Source organism: Cervus elaphus, chromosome 1 (assembly GCF_910594005.1).
Source record: "Cervus elaphus chromosome 1, mCerEla1.1, whole genome shotgun sequence".
In the NCBI taxonomy this organism is placed as follows: domain Eukaryota; kingdom Metazoa; phylum Chordata; class Mammalia; order Artiodactyla; family Cervidae; genus Cervus; species Cervus elaphus.
Window position 1 is genome coordinate 15,633,342 of NC_057815.1, and position 16,917 is coordinate 15,650,258.

Consider the following 16,917-nt stretch of genomic DNA (forward strand, 5'->3'; position numbering starts at 1 on the left):
CTGCACCATGGGGTGCCAGGACTTTCTCAATTACAAAAGTCACAACCATGACTTCCTTAGCTCTCTACCCTGTATGTTTTTTTTAGACAAATAATATTTGGGGGCTTCCCAGGTGGCTCAGTGGAAAAGAATTCACCTACCAATGCAGGAGATGTGGATTCAATCCCTAGGTTGGAAAGATTCCCTGGAGGAGGAAATGGCAACCCACTCCAGTATTCTTGCCTGAGAAATCCCAGGGACAGAGGAGCCTGGTGGGCCACAGTCCATGGGGTTACAAAGAGTTGCACACGACTTAGTGACTCAACAACAATATTTAGCGTTTCTTAAGTAATTACTCTAGGCCACATACTTCTGAATGCGTTCCATGGATCAGCTGATTTGATCATCCTGACAAGCCTATTAAATAGGCAGTACCATTATCACCATCATCATGTCCAAGGAGGAAACACAAATACAGAGAGGTTACCTGTTCAATATCACACAGCTAACCTTTCTTTAATTAAAATGAAAAATATTCTACTCAGAGCGTCCTGCTGAATTTAGCCAATTAAAGCTTGAGTAAATAGGGGTAAGAGCAACACAAGATGGGAAACAACATCAAAAGCTTACCAAAGGAATGTGCTGTGAAATCTAACTGCATTTAAATTAAAAAGCAGGACCAGAATTTCAGAAGTCATTTAGACTATCTGCAAAGATGAGGATAACTTGCTAGAAACACACTTGTGTTCATTTACGTTCCTAAAAATTGCACGATGTTTTGTACTTATAAAAGCTAATATATGTTTATTTTAAGAAATACTGAAAAGCACAAAGAGGAAGAAAAAATCCTATCTAAAATATTCAGTGATAAGAGCATGGTGCATCCTTTCAGTTTGATTTCTAAGTTCAACAAAAATGATGTTAGTTATATAGGAATTCTACTTTGTATCTGCTTTTTACTATAGATGCTAAAATATAAACACCTTACCATCTTTTAACAAACTTCAACTCTTTCTAAAACGGCTACATGCTAAGCTGTTGGGGACACATTAACATTCACTTAACATGCTTATTATTGGACAATCAAGTCTTTGCTGTTTCCATTTTAATCACAAATTTCCAGAGATGACAGTTTAAATACTTTGTTAAAATTAAGAGACACTGCTGAAGACTTACAATCAGAATGGCCTTTATAAACCCTAATCAGAAGACTGTTCAATTGAATCTAATGGCCTGACCTGATAAAAAAGGTAACAAAAGAACCTACCTCATACTTGGTCCTCTCAAACATCTGTGCTTATCTGCTGGGCTATTTGATATCAAGCAGCAACTGCCTGCCCTTATGAAACAGGTATTCTCTTTCAATTTCACCTTAACAATTATTTAGCCTAGACTTCTTCCCCATGGGTCGTAAGGGGCTAACTGTTCTTGATTTCCATGGATATAGATGAATAACAGTGCTCTACTGTGGGATGCTAGCAAAAGGTCCTCAGGTCATATTGGCATAAGAAAGCAGCATACCAAGCTCCAAAAACTCTCCGAGTGAGATGAAAACTTTGCATATTAATCCTCTTTTATGTCCAAGCTAAAGCCATCTATATACTTTGACCACCTAGACCGTAAGAAGAGCAGGACCCTGAAAGGACATCTATACTTATGCTTGACTTACCAAAGGCACTGAAAAGCTGGTAAAGGTCGCTGGTTTTCCATTCTTTGGGGAATGTCACATGGAGGACGTGATCACGTTTAGGCTGCACTACAAAACAAATTTTTGATGAAAGGTTGATGGCTGAAAAGCGGACAGCTGACCAGTGGTTCGTCAATGAAACTGAGGCCAAGCTAACTTGGAGAATAATTATGAGAGCCTTGCAATTACCAAATGAGCCCTAACGTTCATGTGTATCCAACTTAAAAAAAGAAATGCACTGTCCAAACTGAATGGATGTGCTTGAACAGACGCGGTCCTGTCACAATCTTGATTTCTAATCCCACACCCACCACGTGACTGCGACACAGAGCAAGAGACCTAACTACTCAAGCCACTCGTGGTTACAGACTGGGGACGACGAGACTCAGCTCACAGAACTGCTGCGAGGACGACAGGTTTGAGCATTAAAACTAGGACGATGTCCTCAAACTTCTACTGCAGTGATTATTATCACCGTGTATAAAGCGTAATTCCTCTGTCTCTATATGCCTATGGCATATATTAAGGCAATTTACCAAGGCTACAAAAACAGCAATGGAAAAGAACAATCGGAAGAAGCAACAACTACCTCTCAAACAGCCTGGTTGTCTGAGGTCTTCAAAAAGAAAAAAAAAAAACCTAACCACAAAACTTAAATATATACATACTCAAATAACTGGAAAACAGAAAATGTACTGTTACTGACACAGCTAGTACATCTTGAAATCTATTACATATACAATTTTTTTTACAGAAAATCATGAACTCAGAGTGCTGAGTGAAAATGAAGTAATGATGAGAAGATATATATTTTTTTAAATTCAACTCATGTATAAACTGGAAAATGTAAGTAAAGAGATGGGTTAATCAAGGCCCAAGGGTAACATTAACTTAAGCGTACTATTCATATCAACCACAAAATCACTGGCTATTTTTAAGTGAATAAAGCTCTTTCTTCAGTAATTCTGTTCCTGTTCTCCTTTCCAGACCACACACTTAAATGTGCAGATGCAATGAGAAAATAAAAAATTCACTTACAGTCTGGTCCTTCCAAGTTTAGATAGGGGATATCCATGACTCTCATAAGAAATAACCTACCAAAAGAAAAGGAAAATGGATAATGGACTAACTTCTATTTAAAAAAAAAAAAAAAACAGCTGATATAAACATCTAGAAAATTCTTTTGTAGAAGCTCCTTAATTACATTACCTTATTTCTAAAATCATTTTGAAGAGTCTTAAGATCCACTTCACATTTTTCTCTAGAGCTAAATATTAGTCAGACATGACTGAGCACACTTCTTGAGTCTGAAATATTTATTACAAATAGAAAACAAAAACTGGTATCCCCAACACCTACAACAGTTCCTGGAGCTGTTCCTGGAGTAGTTCAGGAGCTACTCAATAAATATTAGCTAGATGAATAAAATTAGTCATCAAAGAGTCAAAACAAAGTCCTCTGCTGAGCTGCCCTGTTAGTCCAGAGAAACTGAGAGAAAACAAGTCCTACAGTGTACTGACCATCTTAACCCCCGTGAACAACTGTCCCCACAAATTGTAAAGGTAATCCCTATGGACTGGTGTTTTGTGAGCTAGGAATGTGTCACCAATGTCTTTCTTTTCTTCTTTTTTTAAAGTGAAATGCCATCATTGGATGAGTACTGATCTTACTGGGTGAACTGTCATTACTCCCATTTAAAACATATTAAAAGCATGAAGCAAAATAATCCTTGGTAAAAACAAACAAAAAACCTAACACACTGATAGAAACCATAGCAGTCATTTATGTATACTTTTAAAATGGATACAAAGGCACTTTTTAAAAGAGTGCTTCTAAATTACAGCTCTCCATAATGCCATTCAATTTGCTTTTATTTGCAAGATTGTGGGCAAAATATCAGGCATTCTGTTGTCTGTAAGATGATTTTAATGAGTTTTATTTAGATAACGGCATATTGTGCATTTCTGGTAGGGACTGCATTATACAGCAAATTAAAAAGGCAATCCAAGTGCCCAACAAGCAATTAGTTTGGCTTCACTGACCTGCAATTAAGGCACATTATTACCAGGCATTCAAAAGCCAGGCAGGGCATGATCCAGTTTACAAATGGAACCATCAGCATGAATACCACTGTTCTGTGAACGCCAGAAAAAAAAAAGTCCTGGTACTCTGCGGTTTGAGGACTTGTTGCCTAGCCTACAATTTAATAAACCAAATCCTATGGCTAAGAAACCAAATTTATTTTTAGTTCACTAATTTAGGCTCAAGTGTACTATTCTGGATCTGGTAGCTGGTTCACCCAGTTTAATCGATACCGCCTGCAACGCCAGAAAACAATGAGACATATAAAAGCATAGATTCCCCTCGAAAGTGGTTGTTATTACTACTGACAACCAGAACCTGATGAGTTAGTCCTGAGTTAGAAGGATCAATAATTTTATGGTTCACGTAATTCTCAATTCTCCATTTAGTAAATTGAGAGATGGCTCCCAACTCTAAACCAAAAATACAAAAAAAAAAAAACCAAAACAATTTTCAGTAAAAGTTGAAGAAACATATCAGCCACTATAAAAATAAATTGTGTACCCAAATTTCAACAGAAGAATAAAAACTGAATCAACAAGATGTTCACTGCTATACCTTCAAAGGCACCAGTAATCAAAATCAACCTCCAGATTCAACAACCTATGTGCGTGGGTAAATTACAGTTCATCATTCCAACAGAATTAATTTCAAGATAACTTTCAAAAAATTCAAAACATCAGTAACTTGTAGGGCAATTTTTAATTTAAAAAAAGCACAAAATTTTATACTATTGTGACAGCTTTGTAAAACACTGGTATCATTAAACCAAAAATAAAAAATACTCCCCACTCCCTGCTCTGAAAAAAAGCAGCCAATGGTTCTGGGAAACTGAGTTTTGTTTTTCAAAAATCCTTTTATGATTATTTTTTAAACTTAAAACAGAGGCTACCAGAACTGCGAGCCCCAGGGGTAATAACTAGAGATTTCCTTAGAGAAAGTTCAACTGAAAACACCAGTAGAATCAATCCGTATATCCTGTGCACTACCCCACCTGCTGTGGGGAGACAAATATAAAGAAAAATCACAAGTTTGAGTGTTCAGCTGCTTTATTTCTTTTAAAAATACTGTTTTCCTCTTAAGGTCATGTGGCCTCAACAAGTTTAGAAAATCTAATGTATAAATACAAACAAGGGTGACATTTAAAAAGCAGATTTCCCCAATTCTCTCACCATGTAAATATATATTTTCTTAATTTTAAAGATACATTTTGTCAAGCATTACACTGGCTGTTTGTCCTTTAATATTTCATCTCGATTATAAGTATCATTTCTGTTCAAACTCAGTAAAAATTTATTCTCAGCAGAAACACTCAAAAGATTTTTCTTAAGTTAGTTAATCCTACACTACCTTGTTTGCTTACTCAATACTTTAACTAAATAGAAACCCCTTCCAAATGAATTATATTAATAGCCCTTCTCACTCATCCCTCCAGCTTCATGTTTGGGCTTTACAGAGAAGCAAATCACCCCAAACCCTGGAAGAACACGCAAACCAATCTGTGTATGACTTGGCTGACTGCACCCCATGCAACTGGGAAACCAATTCTAAAACTGGAGCTGAGCATCTGTGGAACAGAACCAAAGTCAACTCGCCGAGGGCCTCCCTCTCCTTTTAGGCCAGACAGTTTGCAGGCCACTGCTCTGGAAGCATCCCCGCCTGCCCTTTTGAGGGAAAATTAAAACATTTCATTGCATGCATGCCTCATACTGACTGGCTGTCAGATGGCCTACACTGACACCCTGGGATGATCTGATAAAATACCTCATGTGTGGCTCATCTGACCGAACAGTTTTCATTTTAACGTAAGAGAAATGCACTAGGCGAGCAGAAATACTGACAAGCACATGAAAGGATGCTCCTTCCCTGTGAACTGCATTGAAGAACAGTCTCTCCCAGAAGGCCTTTCATCTGCAGATATTGGAAACACACTCGGACCATTGCTTGCAGGAAATGTTATTTTTATTTCAGTGAAGATTCAGGGTGGCTATAATTTGGTGGAGACACACAAGACTGTGTGGGGCCCTGGCCACGTTCCTGCAAGCTTCCTGATGAAACACTATTTTTGCACTTATTCTCTGAAGGACTGACAATGATTCTGTCAAAGACTAAAATTAAAGTTCCCATCTGATACAAGGGCCAATCGTACATTGGGATTCTATCCCAGTACACTACATGACTCATGTTCACATTCTAGATGCTATAAAATAAATTCTACCCTTTGGGGCATCTGTCAGTTTTTTAATGTTCTGTGATGACACTGGCGATGTTGTTTAGCGCGGCTTTCAAACATCCCAACAGATCCAAGGGTGGAGCACAGTACACTCCGGGGTCATTCACTCAGCAGACTGGATGACTTCAGCTCAGCCTCTTAATCGGCTCCACAGAACAGGCTGTGGACAATGTCTTTATGTCCAAAACAGCCACCCGGCTCTGCTGCCCATATGCTGCATGGCACTCATGGAAAGTCATCTGCTGACATTCTTTTCTGACCATGGCAGTGTGACACTGATCCAGACTATGTTAGAAGGCTTGTAGTCACAGGAGAATTTCATTTCAGACATAAAGCTTCTTAGGAGCCTAGAAGCTTGAGCACTTATCAAAATGTGTTTCCCCAGATAGGCATCTTGATAGAAATGCAAATTCCCGGGCCCCACCCACTTAAGCCCCACTGACTCAGAACCTGGGAACTGAAAATCACTGGGTTCACAGAAAAAAAGTATGTTCAAGACTGTGTTAATTTCCACGAATGATGATTCACTGATCAGCTGGGTAATAATGACTTGTCTCAACTTCTCCAAAAAGGTATTAGTCTCAATGATTTGTTTGCAGTAAATCATTTTGACTTAAGAGAAACACAAAACTATTAAAACAAACACCAAGGACTACCTCAACATCCAGGCAGCAATAACAAGGCTTCCACCATTCCCTGAAACCAGGAGGTCAACTGTGGCAAACAACTAGGTTCTCTGCAAGATGTCAACTGGGGGAAACAATTGCTGACCACTGTTTCCCTCATTTTGAAGAAGAATGTAAAAAAAGATGGCGTAAACTACTCTCTTGGCAATTCACTGGCAAAAGTCCAACCCTTTCTGTAACTTGGCAACAAAGCAGCCCCTCCGCATCACAAGCTTTAGTCAATAATACGGCCTCCAAGGCTGGCACACACACACACACACACTGAATCTCCAAACTTGTCAAAATTCTCCGACCTTACCAACACGCTTCAGACCCCAATTCTGGCAAGCATGAGACACAATGAGCAGCTCAAAAGAGGTACACTAAGATCAGAGGGTATTCTTTGATGACACAAGAGCGTGTCTTGGACTGTGGCTGATCTGAATCATTTGCAGTTGTCCAATGTGAAAAAGGATGGCAAAACAGTGCTGGTATTAACCTGTTTTATGCAGCTGTGCTCAAGAAAACAAGAAGGGCAAAGGTAACATTCAAAAATGCAGACAGGAAGTCCTGAAGGTGATTCAGGAATATTTTGCACCGAGGCTCAAACCTCTGGGAACCAAAGAGATCATTACAGTTCGTTAAAATTCCGCATGACCGAGTCTACGTGTAAAGCCAATAATTCTATTCAGAAATGAAAGGAAACAGTTCATTTAGCTCCTGCAGCAGCATGGTTTCCACTGCTGCTAAGTGATGGCAGAAAAAGACTGTGGATCAGTGACTTGTACTCAGGGCCACTTAAAGAAGCAATCGGCAGGACTTCCCTGGTAGTCTAGTGTCTAAGACTCTGCACTCCCGGTGCAGGGGGCCCTGGGTTCAATACCTGGTCAGGGAACTAGATCCCACATGCTGCGAGTCATGATCCCACAGGAGTTCGAATGCCGCAACTAAGGATCCCGAATGCCGCAACGAAGACCCGGCACAGCCAAATAAATAAATTTAAAAGAAGAGAAGAAAGAAAAGAGACAACTGGCAAGAAACCAGTAATACCTGTGCACCTGACAGAAGGCCCGACACACAGGTCAGGTTATAAGAGGACCAGGATGTCCCACCTGACAAACCACTGAAGACCAGCAATGCGATGCTGCTGACCACCGGTTTTAACGTCTTTGGAAAAATCCTTTATTGAATTTTTTTAAGTTACCAAATCATAAACCAGCACAATCTCAATTAGCAAATGAAATAGAGATAGAAAATTAGCAGGAAACACACCAAATGACAGCTTTTTTTTTTTTTTTTTTTCGTTTTGGCTGGTAGAATTACAAGTGGGTAATTTGTGTTTCAATCAGGATAAAAATATACTATTTTTTAAAAGGACAAGGTTCCTGACTAAAATAAGTGTTTGTTACGGCGCACTCAGCCTCCTCTGATCCTCTGGCGTCTAGAGGACAGGCACCGAGTCCTATCACACAGGGAATGAGGAAGCAGCTTTTTCCTACTCCGGCGGCTTACCCTTGGCCAGCATGGGAGTAGAGACAGATTCAGACCCAAAGTTTCCCCATTACCAGTCTTACACTAAGGGCCTCACCATCTCTTTGCCAGGTACCCCCTCACGTGCGTGTGAGCTAAGTCGCTTCAGTCGTGTCCAACTGTGCAACCTCGCTGGGCTCCTCTGTCCGTGGAATTCTCCAGGCGAGAATATTGGAGCGACTTGCCATTTCTTCCTCCGGGGGATCTTCTTGACCCAGAGATTGAACCCACGTCTCTTACATCTCCTGCACTGGCAGGCAGGCGGGTTCTTTACCACTGATGTCACCTGGGAAGCCCATACCCCCTTCACATCGGCTTTTAACCTGAGCTCTTCCCACAGCCTCATGTGAAACTGAGCCTACAGTCCCCGCAGGAGCCTCTAAGGGACAAATGAGGACTCGCGTCCTCAACCACCTCTAGTGCAAGAACTCGGGATGTAAGATCTCAGATATAGGCTTTTGTTGGCTTTTTTGGCAATGCTCTAAGGGCTGATTAAATTATAGCTTCGTGCAACGGGGCAGAGTCCAGATATAAGAAATGAGGCTGCTCTCTGAGAAGAGCTTTGGGTGGACTGAGGAAAGCAACCAGGATGAAGGAGCAGAGAAGAGAGCCATGCTGCTACAGGTCAGAGGACAACCTTCCCACGTCTGCAGCGCAGAACCAGCTGCTCCCAGGCCTCCGGCCTCACGGTCACACCTGCCCCCCACACACCAAGATCACCATCAGGGAAACCCTGTGAATCGGCCCATCCTAGGGGTGAGTGAGATAATGGTGTCTGAATACAGGACCTTTATTTCCTGTAAGGTCAGATCTGTACACACACACACAGGCCTGGATGATCTAGGATTTCTGATGTCACAGCCTGTCTTCATAAGAGAGGACAGTGTTTACTCTGGTTCTGCCTGAGCAAAAGGAAAACCCTCCAGGCCCCAAACTTTTCATTCTTCCACCTAGAAACTCAGTATTTCATTTAATGAGTAAACATGCGCATTTCTTCAAGACTACATATCTCTTCCTAAAAAGCTCTGCCTCAAAGAACAGATTTCCAAGCAAAACTGTACTCCTCTTATGCCACTACAGACCGGAATACGGAGATGCTGAGTACAATCTCATCTCAACACGATTTGAGTGGTGAATTAATTTGCACCTAACTCCAAGTCCCAAGCCTTCCAGAGGAAAATTGAAACCTTTAACGACTGCCAGCTCTACTGTTCTTGCAAATGGTCTCGGTATTTCCTTCAGGGCACAGCAGTAAAAAGCACTTCATGAGAACCGTGTATGCAAAGGCTCATCATTATACATATTTATGCGCCATAAAAAACTAATTTTATCATCCAGGATAGGAAGCATGCAGACATCTCTCACAAAATAAGCTCACTTATTTTGCTCACTAAAGCTCTTGTGTAAAATAAGAGGGCAACCACTGGGTAGAGGAGAGTCCTTGTGGCACCAGTTATTTTCATTTCACTCAGGGTGGGGGGAAGAGGGGTGCACGTGCAATTTCCAATCTAGTCACTTGATATCTTGACAAATAGAGAGTTACCCAACATTTGTCCCAAAGCCAACTCATGTCCCTTCTCAGAGATGTAATGCAAGAAACAAGTGTGTGTGGGGGGGGAGGGGGGGACAGTGCGGGGAAGAAAGGCAAAAGGAAAGAAAGTCAGCAGCATGTTTAAACAGTCTCCATCAAATGAACCATATCAAATTACATCAAATAAAAGTGTTAAACTAAACATTGTACAAAGGCAACGTCTGCTGGACCTATAAAACAGCAGATTGTAAAATGTCAGAGGAAACTGGTCGCACTCGATCCGGTGGTCCAAGTCAACATCTTTTAGAATCACTGCCCAAACCAAACATGCAGAGAAAGAAATCTTTCAGCGATACTAGCAGTGTCTCTTAAGAAAATGTCCTACTAACTGTTGAGCTGTCTCTTTTAGAGAATGATGCTTTGGAGGAAGAATCCTATCCCCAGCTGAGGACAGACCTGGGTTGTCCCTGACTCAACTGTTTCTGGGGCCCGCGGCAGATGGCCTCAGCTTGCAAATGGGGGACCTTATTACCTACCTCCTCAGGGATGCTGTCAGAAATTATAGTCGCTGTGGGTGAAACACTCTGAACCATGGAAGATGTTCAGTGGAGAAGATATTTGGCAGCTAGTCTAAACTCCTTCATGGCTCAACCAGTAAGGAGTCTGCTTACAATGCAGGAGACCTGGGTTTGATCCCTGGGTTGGGAAGATCCCCTGGAGAAGGAAATGGCAACCCACTCCAGTATTCTTGCCTGAAAAATCCCATGGATAGAAGAGTCTGGCGGGCTACAGTTCATGGGGTTGCAAAGAGTCGGACAGGACTAAGCAACTTCACCTCTCTTCACTTCTTTTCTTGCAAATTTCTTAGGGTAAATTGCTAACCTCTGACTCATATAAATTAACTGTGAAACAGACTTGGAAATAACCATGACCTATCTGCTTACAGCCAGGGCCAAGGCAAGGCAAGGACTACCTAAGAACACGGGCTTTACTACCAACATGCCTATAAACAGGCCTCCAGAAAGCGAGGTCCACAGCCTAACTCCCAGAGCCTCTGAATGCTGCCTTATTTGAAAAAAGGATCTTAGCAGATGGAACTAGAAATTAGGTTAAGGACCTTACATGAGGACATATCTTAAACTATCCAAGTGAACCCTAAATACCATCACAACTGTCCTTACAAAAGAAAGAGGGAGACAGGATACACACAGAGGGGGAGGCAGAGACTGGAGTGACATGGTGACTAGCCAGGGAGTGTCAGCATCCCCAGGCGCTAGAGAGGCAAGGAACAGATCCTTCCCAGAGCCTGTGGGAGAAGCACAGCCACACCTATACCTTAACTTCAAACTTCTGGCCTCCAGAACTGTGAAAGAATAAATGTCTGTTGTTTCAGGTCACCTACCACGCTTGTGGAGATTCAAATAGGAATCACAGGAAACTAAAATGATATCCTGCTAAGAAGGAGGCAAGCTGCTTAAACATATATCCAGGGACTGATTTTTTCTAACCTCTACAAATTGTAATGATAAACAAGTTATTAAGCTAGAGAGACACATACTTTAAAGCAACCAGAGCCAATACAAGGGCAGAAGGGGCCCACGGGGCTAGCACGCCGAGCAGAGGTGTGTGGCGTGGGTTTCCCTTAAGGTGTCTCTAGAAAGTGGCCTTATGATAAAGCCACAGAAGCAGCTTGCCTGATCAATCTTGGGAAAATAAGGTTGCACGGCAGAAATTAGGTAAGGCAGTATCAGTCTGAGGCAAGCACCCCTTGCTGGGAGAACTCAACGACTAGTTTGCAAACAAGCACTAGTTTCCAGCCTTAAGAAGCCCCACGCTCAAGGCAGGCTCACCTTGTCCTTCACCTTCATGAGAATCAGGGCGTCACTTTCAGGGCAATCAAACCAAGCCAATGCTTGGAGATTATTTCCATCCTACTGATTTGGGAAACCCAAGGTACTGTTTCAATAGATTAAGATCTCACTGAAGCAATGAGTTGCTCAAGAAGAAACAGCTCACAAAAGGACAAATGCATCGACAGAAAAGCAGGTGAGAGGTTTACCTGGGGCTGAGGGGAGCAGGGGGATGGGGAATTACTGCCTAATGACCACAGAGTTTGTTTGGGGTGAGGAAAAAGTTCTGGAAACAGATAGTGGTGGCAACTGTGCAACACTGCCACTGAATTGTACGCTTAAAAATCGTTAAAATGGCAACTTGTATGTTACATATAGTTTACCATAATTTTTTTTAAAAAATGCATAATGTCACATACCCCAAACCACTGAATTGTACACTTTAAATGGGTGAATTGCATGGCGTGCAAATTTATATCCCAATAAAGCTGTTAAAAAAAAAAAAAAGAAACCACTTTCAAAGGGTCACTTAGTAAATGCTACTTCTTTACTTTCCTCTCCCAATAAAAACCTACAACTAGAAATGCTGCCCAGCCCAGACTGAGATTTAACCATATGCCTCAAAGGGGGAAATAAAAAGCAAAAAGACATACATGCAAATCTTCCTGAGCACCACTGAGTTACAAGCATGCTTTATCCCGCTATCCCTCTTTTTTCTGATCAAGGCTCATAACTGAATACAAAGCCCACCTTATAAGAGGCCTACAGTACTAAAGATATGATTATATGGTATTTTCTTTAAAAATGAAAAGCTCTCCATTTGTTCCCAGCATTTGGTCAACAGAAGTCTTCAAAGTATAAATGTCCCCAAAGCAGTGACAAGCTGACTGAGGCCTATGACATGTCAGGCACTGTGCATTTTATACACATTCTCCCGTGGCACTCTGACAGCAACCCTATCCAATGGGCACCATCGTTCTCAACTACAGATGAGGAAGCTGAGGCACACAGAGGGTAACTTGCTCAAGGGGGTCCAGGTATAAGGAGCAGGGCTGGGATTCAAATCCAGGTACCTGATCCCACAGACCACAGCTGCTCTCTACTACACAGGACCCTGAAGTGAGGCAGTTCTACTGGAGAAATTAACCAAATGATTTTAACACATGAAACGCATATGGAAACCCATTATGCTGAGCACTGTGACAGTCACAGGTAGGCCTTCCCAACAGCACAAACTGTATTGCACCTCTCACTTATGTTGTAAAGCTGGAAAGCTCTTGAGGGAAATTACTCTAACACTTAAAACAATGGACTCATGGGCTTCACTGGTGACTCTGTGGTAAAGAATCCACCTGCCAGTGCAGGAGATAAGGGTTTCATCCCTGATCTGGGAAGATCCACGTGCCGCGGAGCAACTAAACCCATGCAACGCAACTACTGAGCCCACAAGTCACAGTTACTAAGCCCAAGCACCCTAGAGCCCATGCTCCGCAATAAGAGAAGCCACTGCAATGAGAAGCCCGAGCACTGCAACCAGAGTAGCCCCCACACACCCCAACTAGAGAAAGCCAGAGCAGGAACGAAGACCCAGCACTGCCAAAAATAGACAAATTAAATTATTAAAAAAAAAAGAACCACAATGGACTTGATACCCAACATTACCAGGATCTCAATGAAGACATATTGGCTCCCTCACCCAGGATGCTAAAACCCAACAGCAATTGCTGGGAGGCTTCCCAGATGGCACATTAATAAAGAATCCACCTGCCAATGTAGATGTAAGAGACGCGGGTTTGACCTCTGAGTCAGGAAGATCCACTGCAGGAGGAACTGGCAGCCTCCTCCGGTATTCTCGCCTGAAAACCCACAGGCAGAGGAGCCTGGCGGGCTACAGTCAGCGGCGTGACAGAGTCAGACACTCAGGCTGAGTGCCTGAGCACGCGCGCAGGGCAGACCGGCCTCGCCCTCCTGTTGCTCCAGCGCCTCTCACTCCTCTGTATGAGAAGAGGCCGGCAGGACCGCAGAGGGTAAGGTGAGAGCCGCCCTGCAGGGGCCAAGTACTGCTCTCATGAAAGACAAGCAGGATCTGCACTTCCGGACACGTGGGTCACCAGTGAACGACATGGTTCAACGTGAAGGGTGGCTGCTGGTAACTGAGACAATAAGCGTGGTTCCGTCCAGCACCAGTGAAAGGAGGTTTCGCACGGATCTGAAGTATTTTGTTTTTCTACAACCCTTCAGTTTAAAAAATCTCTCTGATATTAAAGGTGAAGCACAGGCATATTAGCAGAAAGAACTTACTGCCCGCAGATGACTGCTCTTCATGGAGGAGAAGGGAGAAGACATCAGTGTGCTTTATCTCAGGCGCCGTAATCATTCCTCCTACTCGCCACTTATCATTGTGTTGTGTAGCTATACAACCTTCCATAAATTGCTGGATTCATCTGCATAACAAAACTTTCTAAAATGCTTCAAATCAAAGCAATCTTGCTTCTATTATGTACCAATCTGACAGACTTCATTGTCCTCTGATTTTTCCTAAGCAAACACTAAAAGGTGAGTACAGGGAAAGTGGATGCCTCACATTTGCTCCAGTTTTAAATCAGCACTTCAATCCATTTTCTTCTCTATCATGAAACTTAAAACAAAAACACATGCTGCTACCATATCTACTGTTTTGAATTTCCCAGCATGTCAAATTCTCTTGTACTTCAGGAAAGGAAAATAATAGACCCTGGCCACCTACTAAGTCTGAGGAACTATCAAAGTCCTTTAGCATCTCATGTGACTTCTATAACTTACATGGGAGGGGGGTAGTTCCAGTCCTGTTTTTACAGAGGAGGAAATGAATTGTCTTATCTTCAGCTTAGATGGAACACATGGCCCTGTCATCCTAGGAAGACTCCCGTTGAAATTCAGAATGCTGTGGGACTTCCCTGGTGGTCCAGTGGTTAAGAATCTGCCTTTTGAAGCAGGCGGTGTGAGTTCGATCCCTGGTCCAGGGCTAAGATCCCACATGCCTCATCACCAAGAAGCCAGAACATAAACAACAGAAGCAATACTGTAACAAATTCAAGAGACTTCTAAAAGAAAATTAAAAAAAAAATCAGAACACTTGTGCCAAGCATGACGCAGCTGTCCTTTACAGTAGAGTGCAGGCACCTCTTCCTTTTTAATCCCACTACTTAGAGACTGGCCAAAATAAGATACATGTTCATTTCCTTCCTCCTTCTAAGAACTGAGAAAAATCGAAAATAACCTTTCCCCAAAACCCTTCATAAAAGGTTATCTATTAATACAAGAGCGCTCAAGGTGTCTTGCAGAAACAGATGGCTGTTAATAAAACATAACACTGAAGTCTGATTATGTGCTTTCTGTCGTGCAATAAAAAGTATAAGCAGAAAGTATTTTTAGCTCCTTCCGGGCCTAAAAGGATTTGACCAAAGGATCTTCTCTAAGTCTGGTTTTCTATGCATTGATGAAAACTGACCAAGGTCATAAAAGAAGGTAAACCATTTCCTGAGCAGAGAGCCTGCAACATAGAGGAAGAGCACGCTGCACACAGCCTGTCATTAGCAGTGGTCTCATCCCGATTTCCATCGTTCAGCAATCTTAGGACTTTCATTCTGAGTCCAAAAAAGAAGGGAGAAACACACAAGGAGCCCAGGAAAGGAAAGAGACAAATGGTACCCTGCAAAGTCCTGCCGGGACATTTCCCTGGACAAATCGGGCTTAGAAAGTGCCCTGTACTACACTCCATCTCTGCAATCTGCTCAAGCACCAACTGTCTTGGGATCTTCTCAATAGCTGACTCGGTAAAGCTTCCCCAAAAGGCACACCGAACACAGTCAGATGCTAATTTAAAATAATGCAGAAATAGGCTGGGTTTATCTCCACTCAAGGTCTACTTTTTAAACATAAACCTTGTGAGAGCAAAGCAAAATATTATTTACACGTGTAAGTCATCTCATGTCCACCCAAATTCTTATTAGGGATATGTGTGTTTGGTTAAGCTTACATTGAGAAAAGCCAGGTGCCAAAAAGAAGGCTGAGCGCCAAAGAATTGATGCTTTCAAACTGCAGTGCTGGAGAAGACTCTTGAGAGTCCCTTGGATAGCAAGGAGATCAAACCAGTCATCCCTAAAGAAATCAACCCTGAATACTCACTGGAAGGACTGAAACTAAAGCTGAAGCTCCAATACTTTGGCCACTTAATGCAAAGAGCCGACTCATTGGAAAAGACTGATGCTAGGAAAGACTGAAGACAGGAGGAAGAGTGTGACAGAGGATGAGATGGTTGGATGGCATCACTGATTCAGTGGACATGAGTCTGAGTAAACCCTGGGAGGTAACGACAGGAAAGCGAGGCATGCTGTGCTCCATGGGGTTGCAAACAGTCCAACACGACTTAGTGACTGAATAACAACAAAAACAAATAAACCCTCAGAAAGATTTAGATTCTTCTAAAATCAACTGCTTGAGATAACACTGATAGCAATTGTTGCACAGCTTTTTACAAGAGCAATTTTGAAGAAAAGTAACAAAATCAAGGTTTAATATCATAAATGAAACCTGCCTTTAAGTAAGAATGAGGTCAATATTGGTTTCCTAGGTGGTGCAGTGGTAAAGAATGTACATGCTGATGCAGGAGATGCGTGTTTGATCCCTGGGTCGGGAAGAACCACTGGAGGAGAAAATGGAATCCCACTCTAGTATTCTTGCCTGGGAAATCTTATGGCCAGAGAAGCCTGGTGGGCTACAGTCGAAGGGGTCACAGAGAGTTGGACACGTCTGAGCAACTGAACATGCGTCCACTCACAACATCAAAAGCAACTGCTTTTCCCACTTTCTTAACAGGTTCAGAATGGGTGGCTATACTTAACCAAGCTAGTCCAATATAGAATAAAAATAGTCCTTATTTTGCACTTTAAATCCTGCTAGGATCTTTTTCCCTTCAAAGATAAAGAAACAATTCTTCCTTCACAGATAGGGAAAAATAGAGAAAAAAATCAAATTGGGCAAGAATTTTCAGTGCAATATCACAGGAAGATTCCTAAATCTCAACTATTTTTGGTATGCATCTAGGTTTTAGCAAAAAAATAATCTGAATGGACACCAGTCCCATTTTAAAGTTAAGTTATGTGTTTACTGCCCAGTTCTTCTGAGTAATATCTTTGCCCATAATTAGCAATACTAAATTGATCTAGAAATATATAAAGTCTTATTTAAACTTTTAAAGGGCTTCCCTTGTGGCTCAGCTGGTAAAGAATCCTCCTGCAATGCAGGAGACCTGGGTTCGATCCTTGGGTTGGGAAGATCCCCTGGAGAAGGGAACATCTACCCACTACAGTATTCTGGTC

General features: G+C 42.1%; 1 protein-coding gene across 8 annotated transcripts in view; it reads right to left on the bottom strand.

Moving 5' to 3' along the window:
* The window catches only part of LOC122684629 (poly(A)-specific ribonuclease PARN-like), a 201,210-nt gene that overhangs the window by 69,890 nt on the left and 114,403 nt on the right, over window positions 1–16,917 (bottom strand). For all 8 annotated transcript variants that reach the window (XM_043889219.1, XM_043889054.1, XM_043888969.1 and 5 more), the window contains 2 exons: window positions 2,705–2,760; window positions 1,649–1,735 (listed from right to left, as the gene is read on the bottom strand). In XM_043889219.1, coding sequence (XP_043745154.1) covers window positions 1,649–1,735; window positions 2,705–2,760 — 143 coding nt within the window. The remainder of the gene's footprint in view (window positions 1–1,648; window positions 1,736–2,704; window positions 2,761–16,917) is intronic.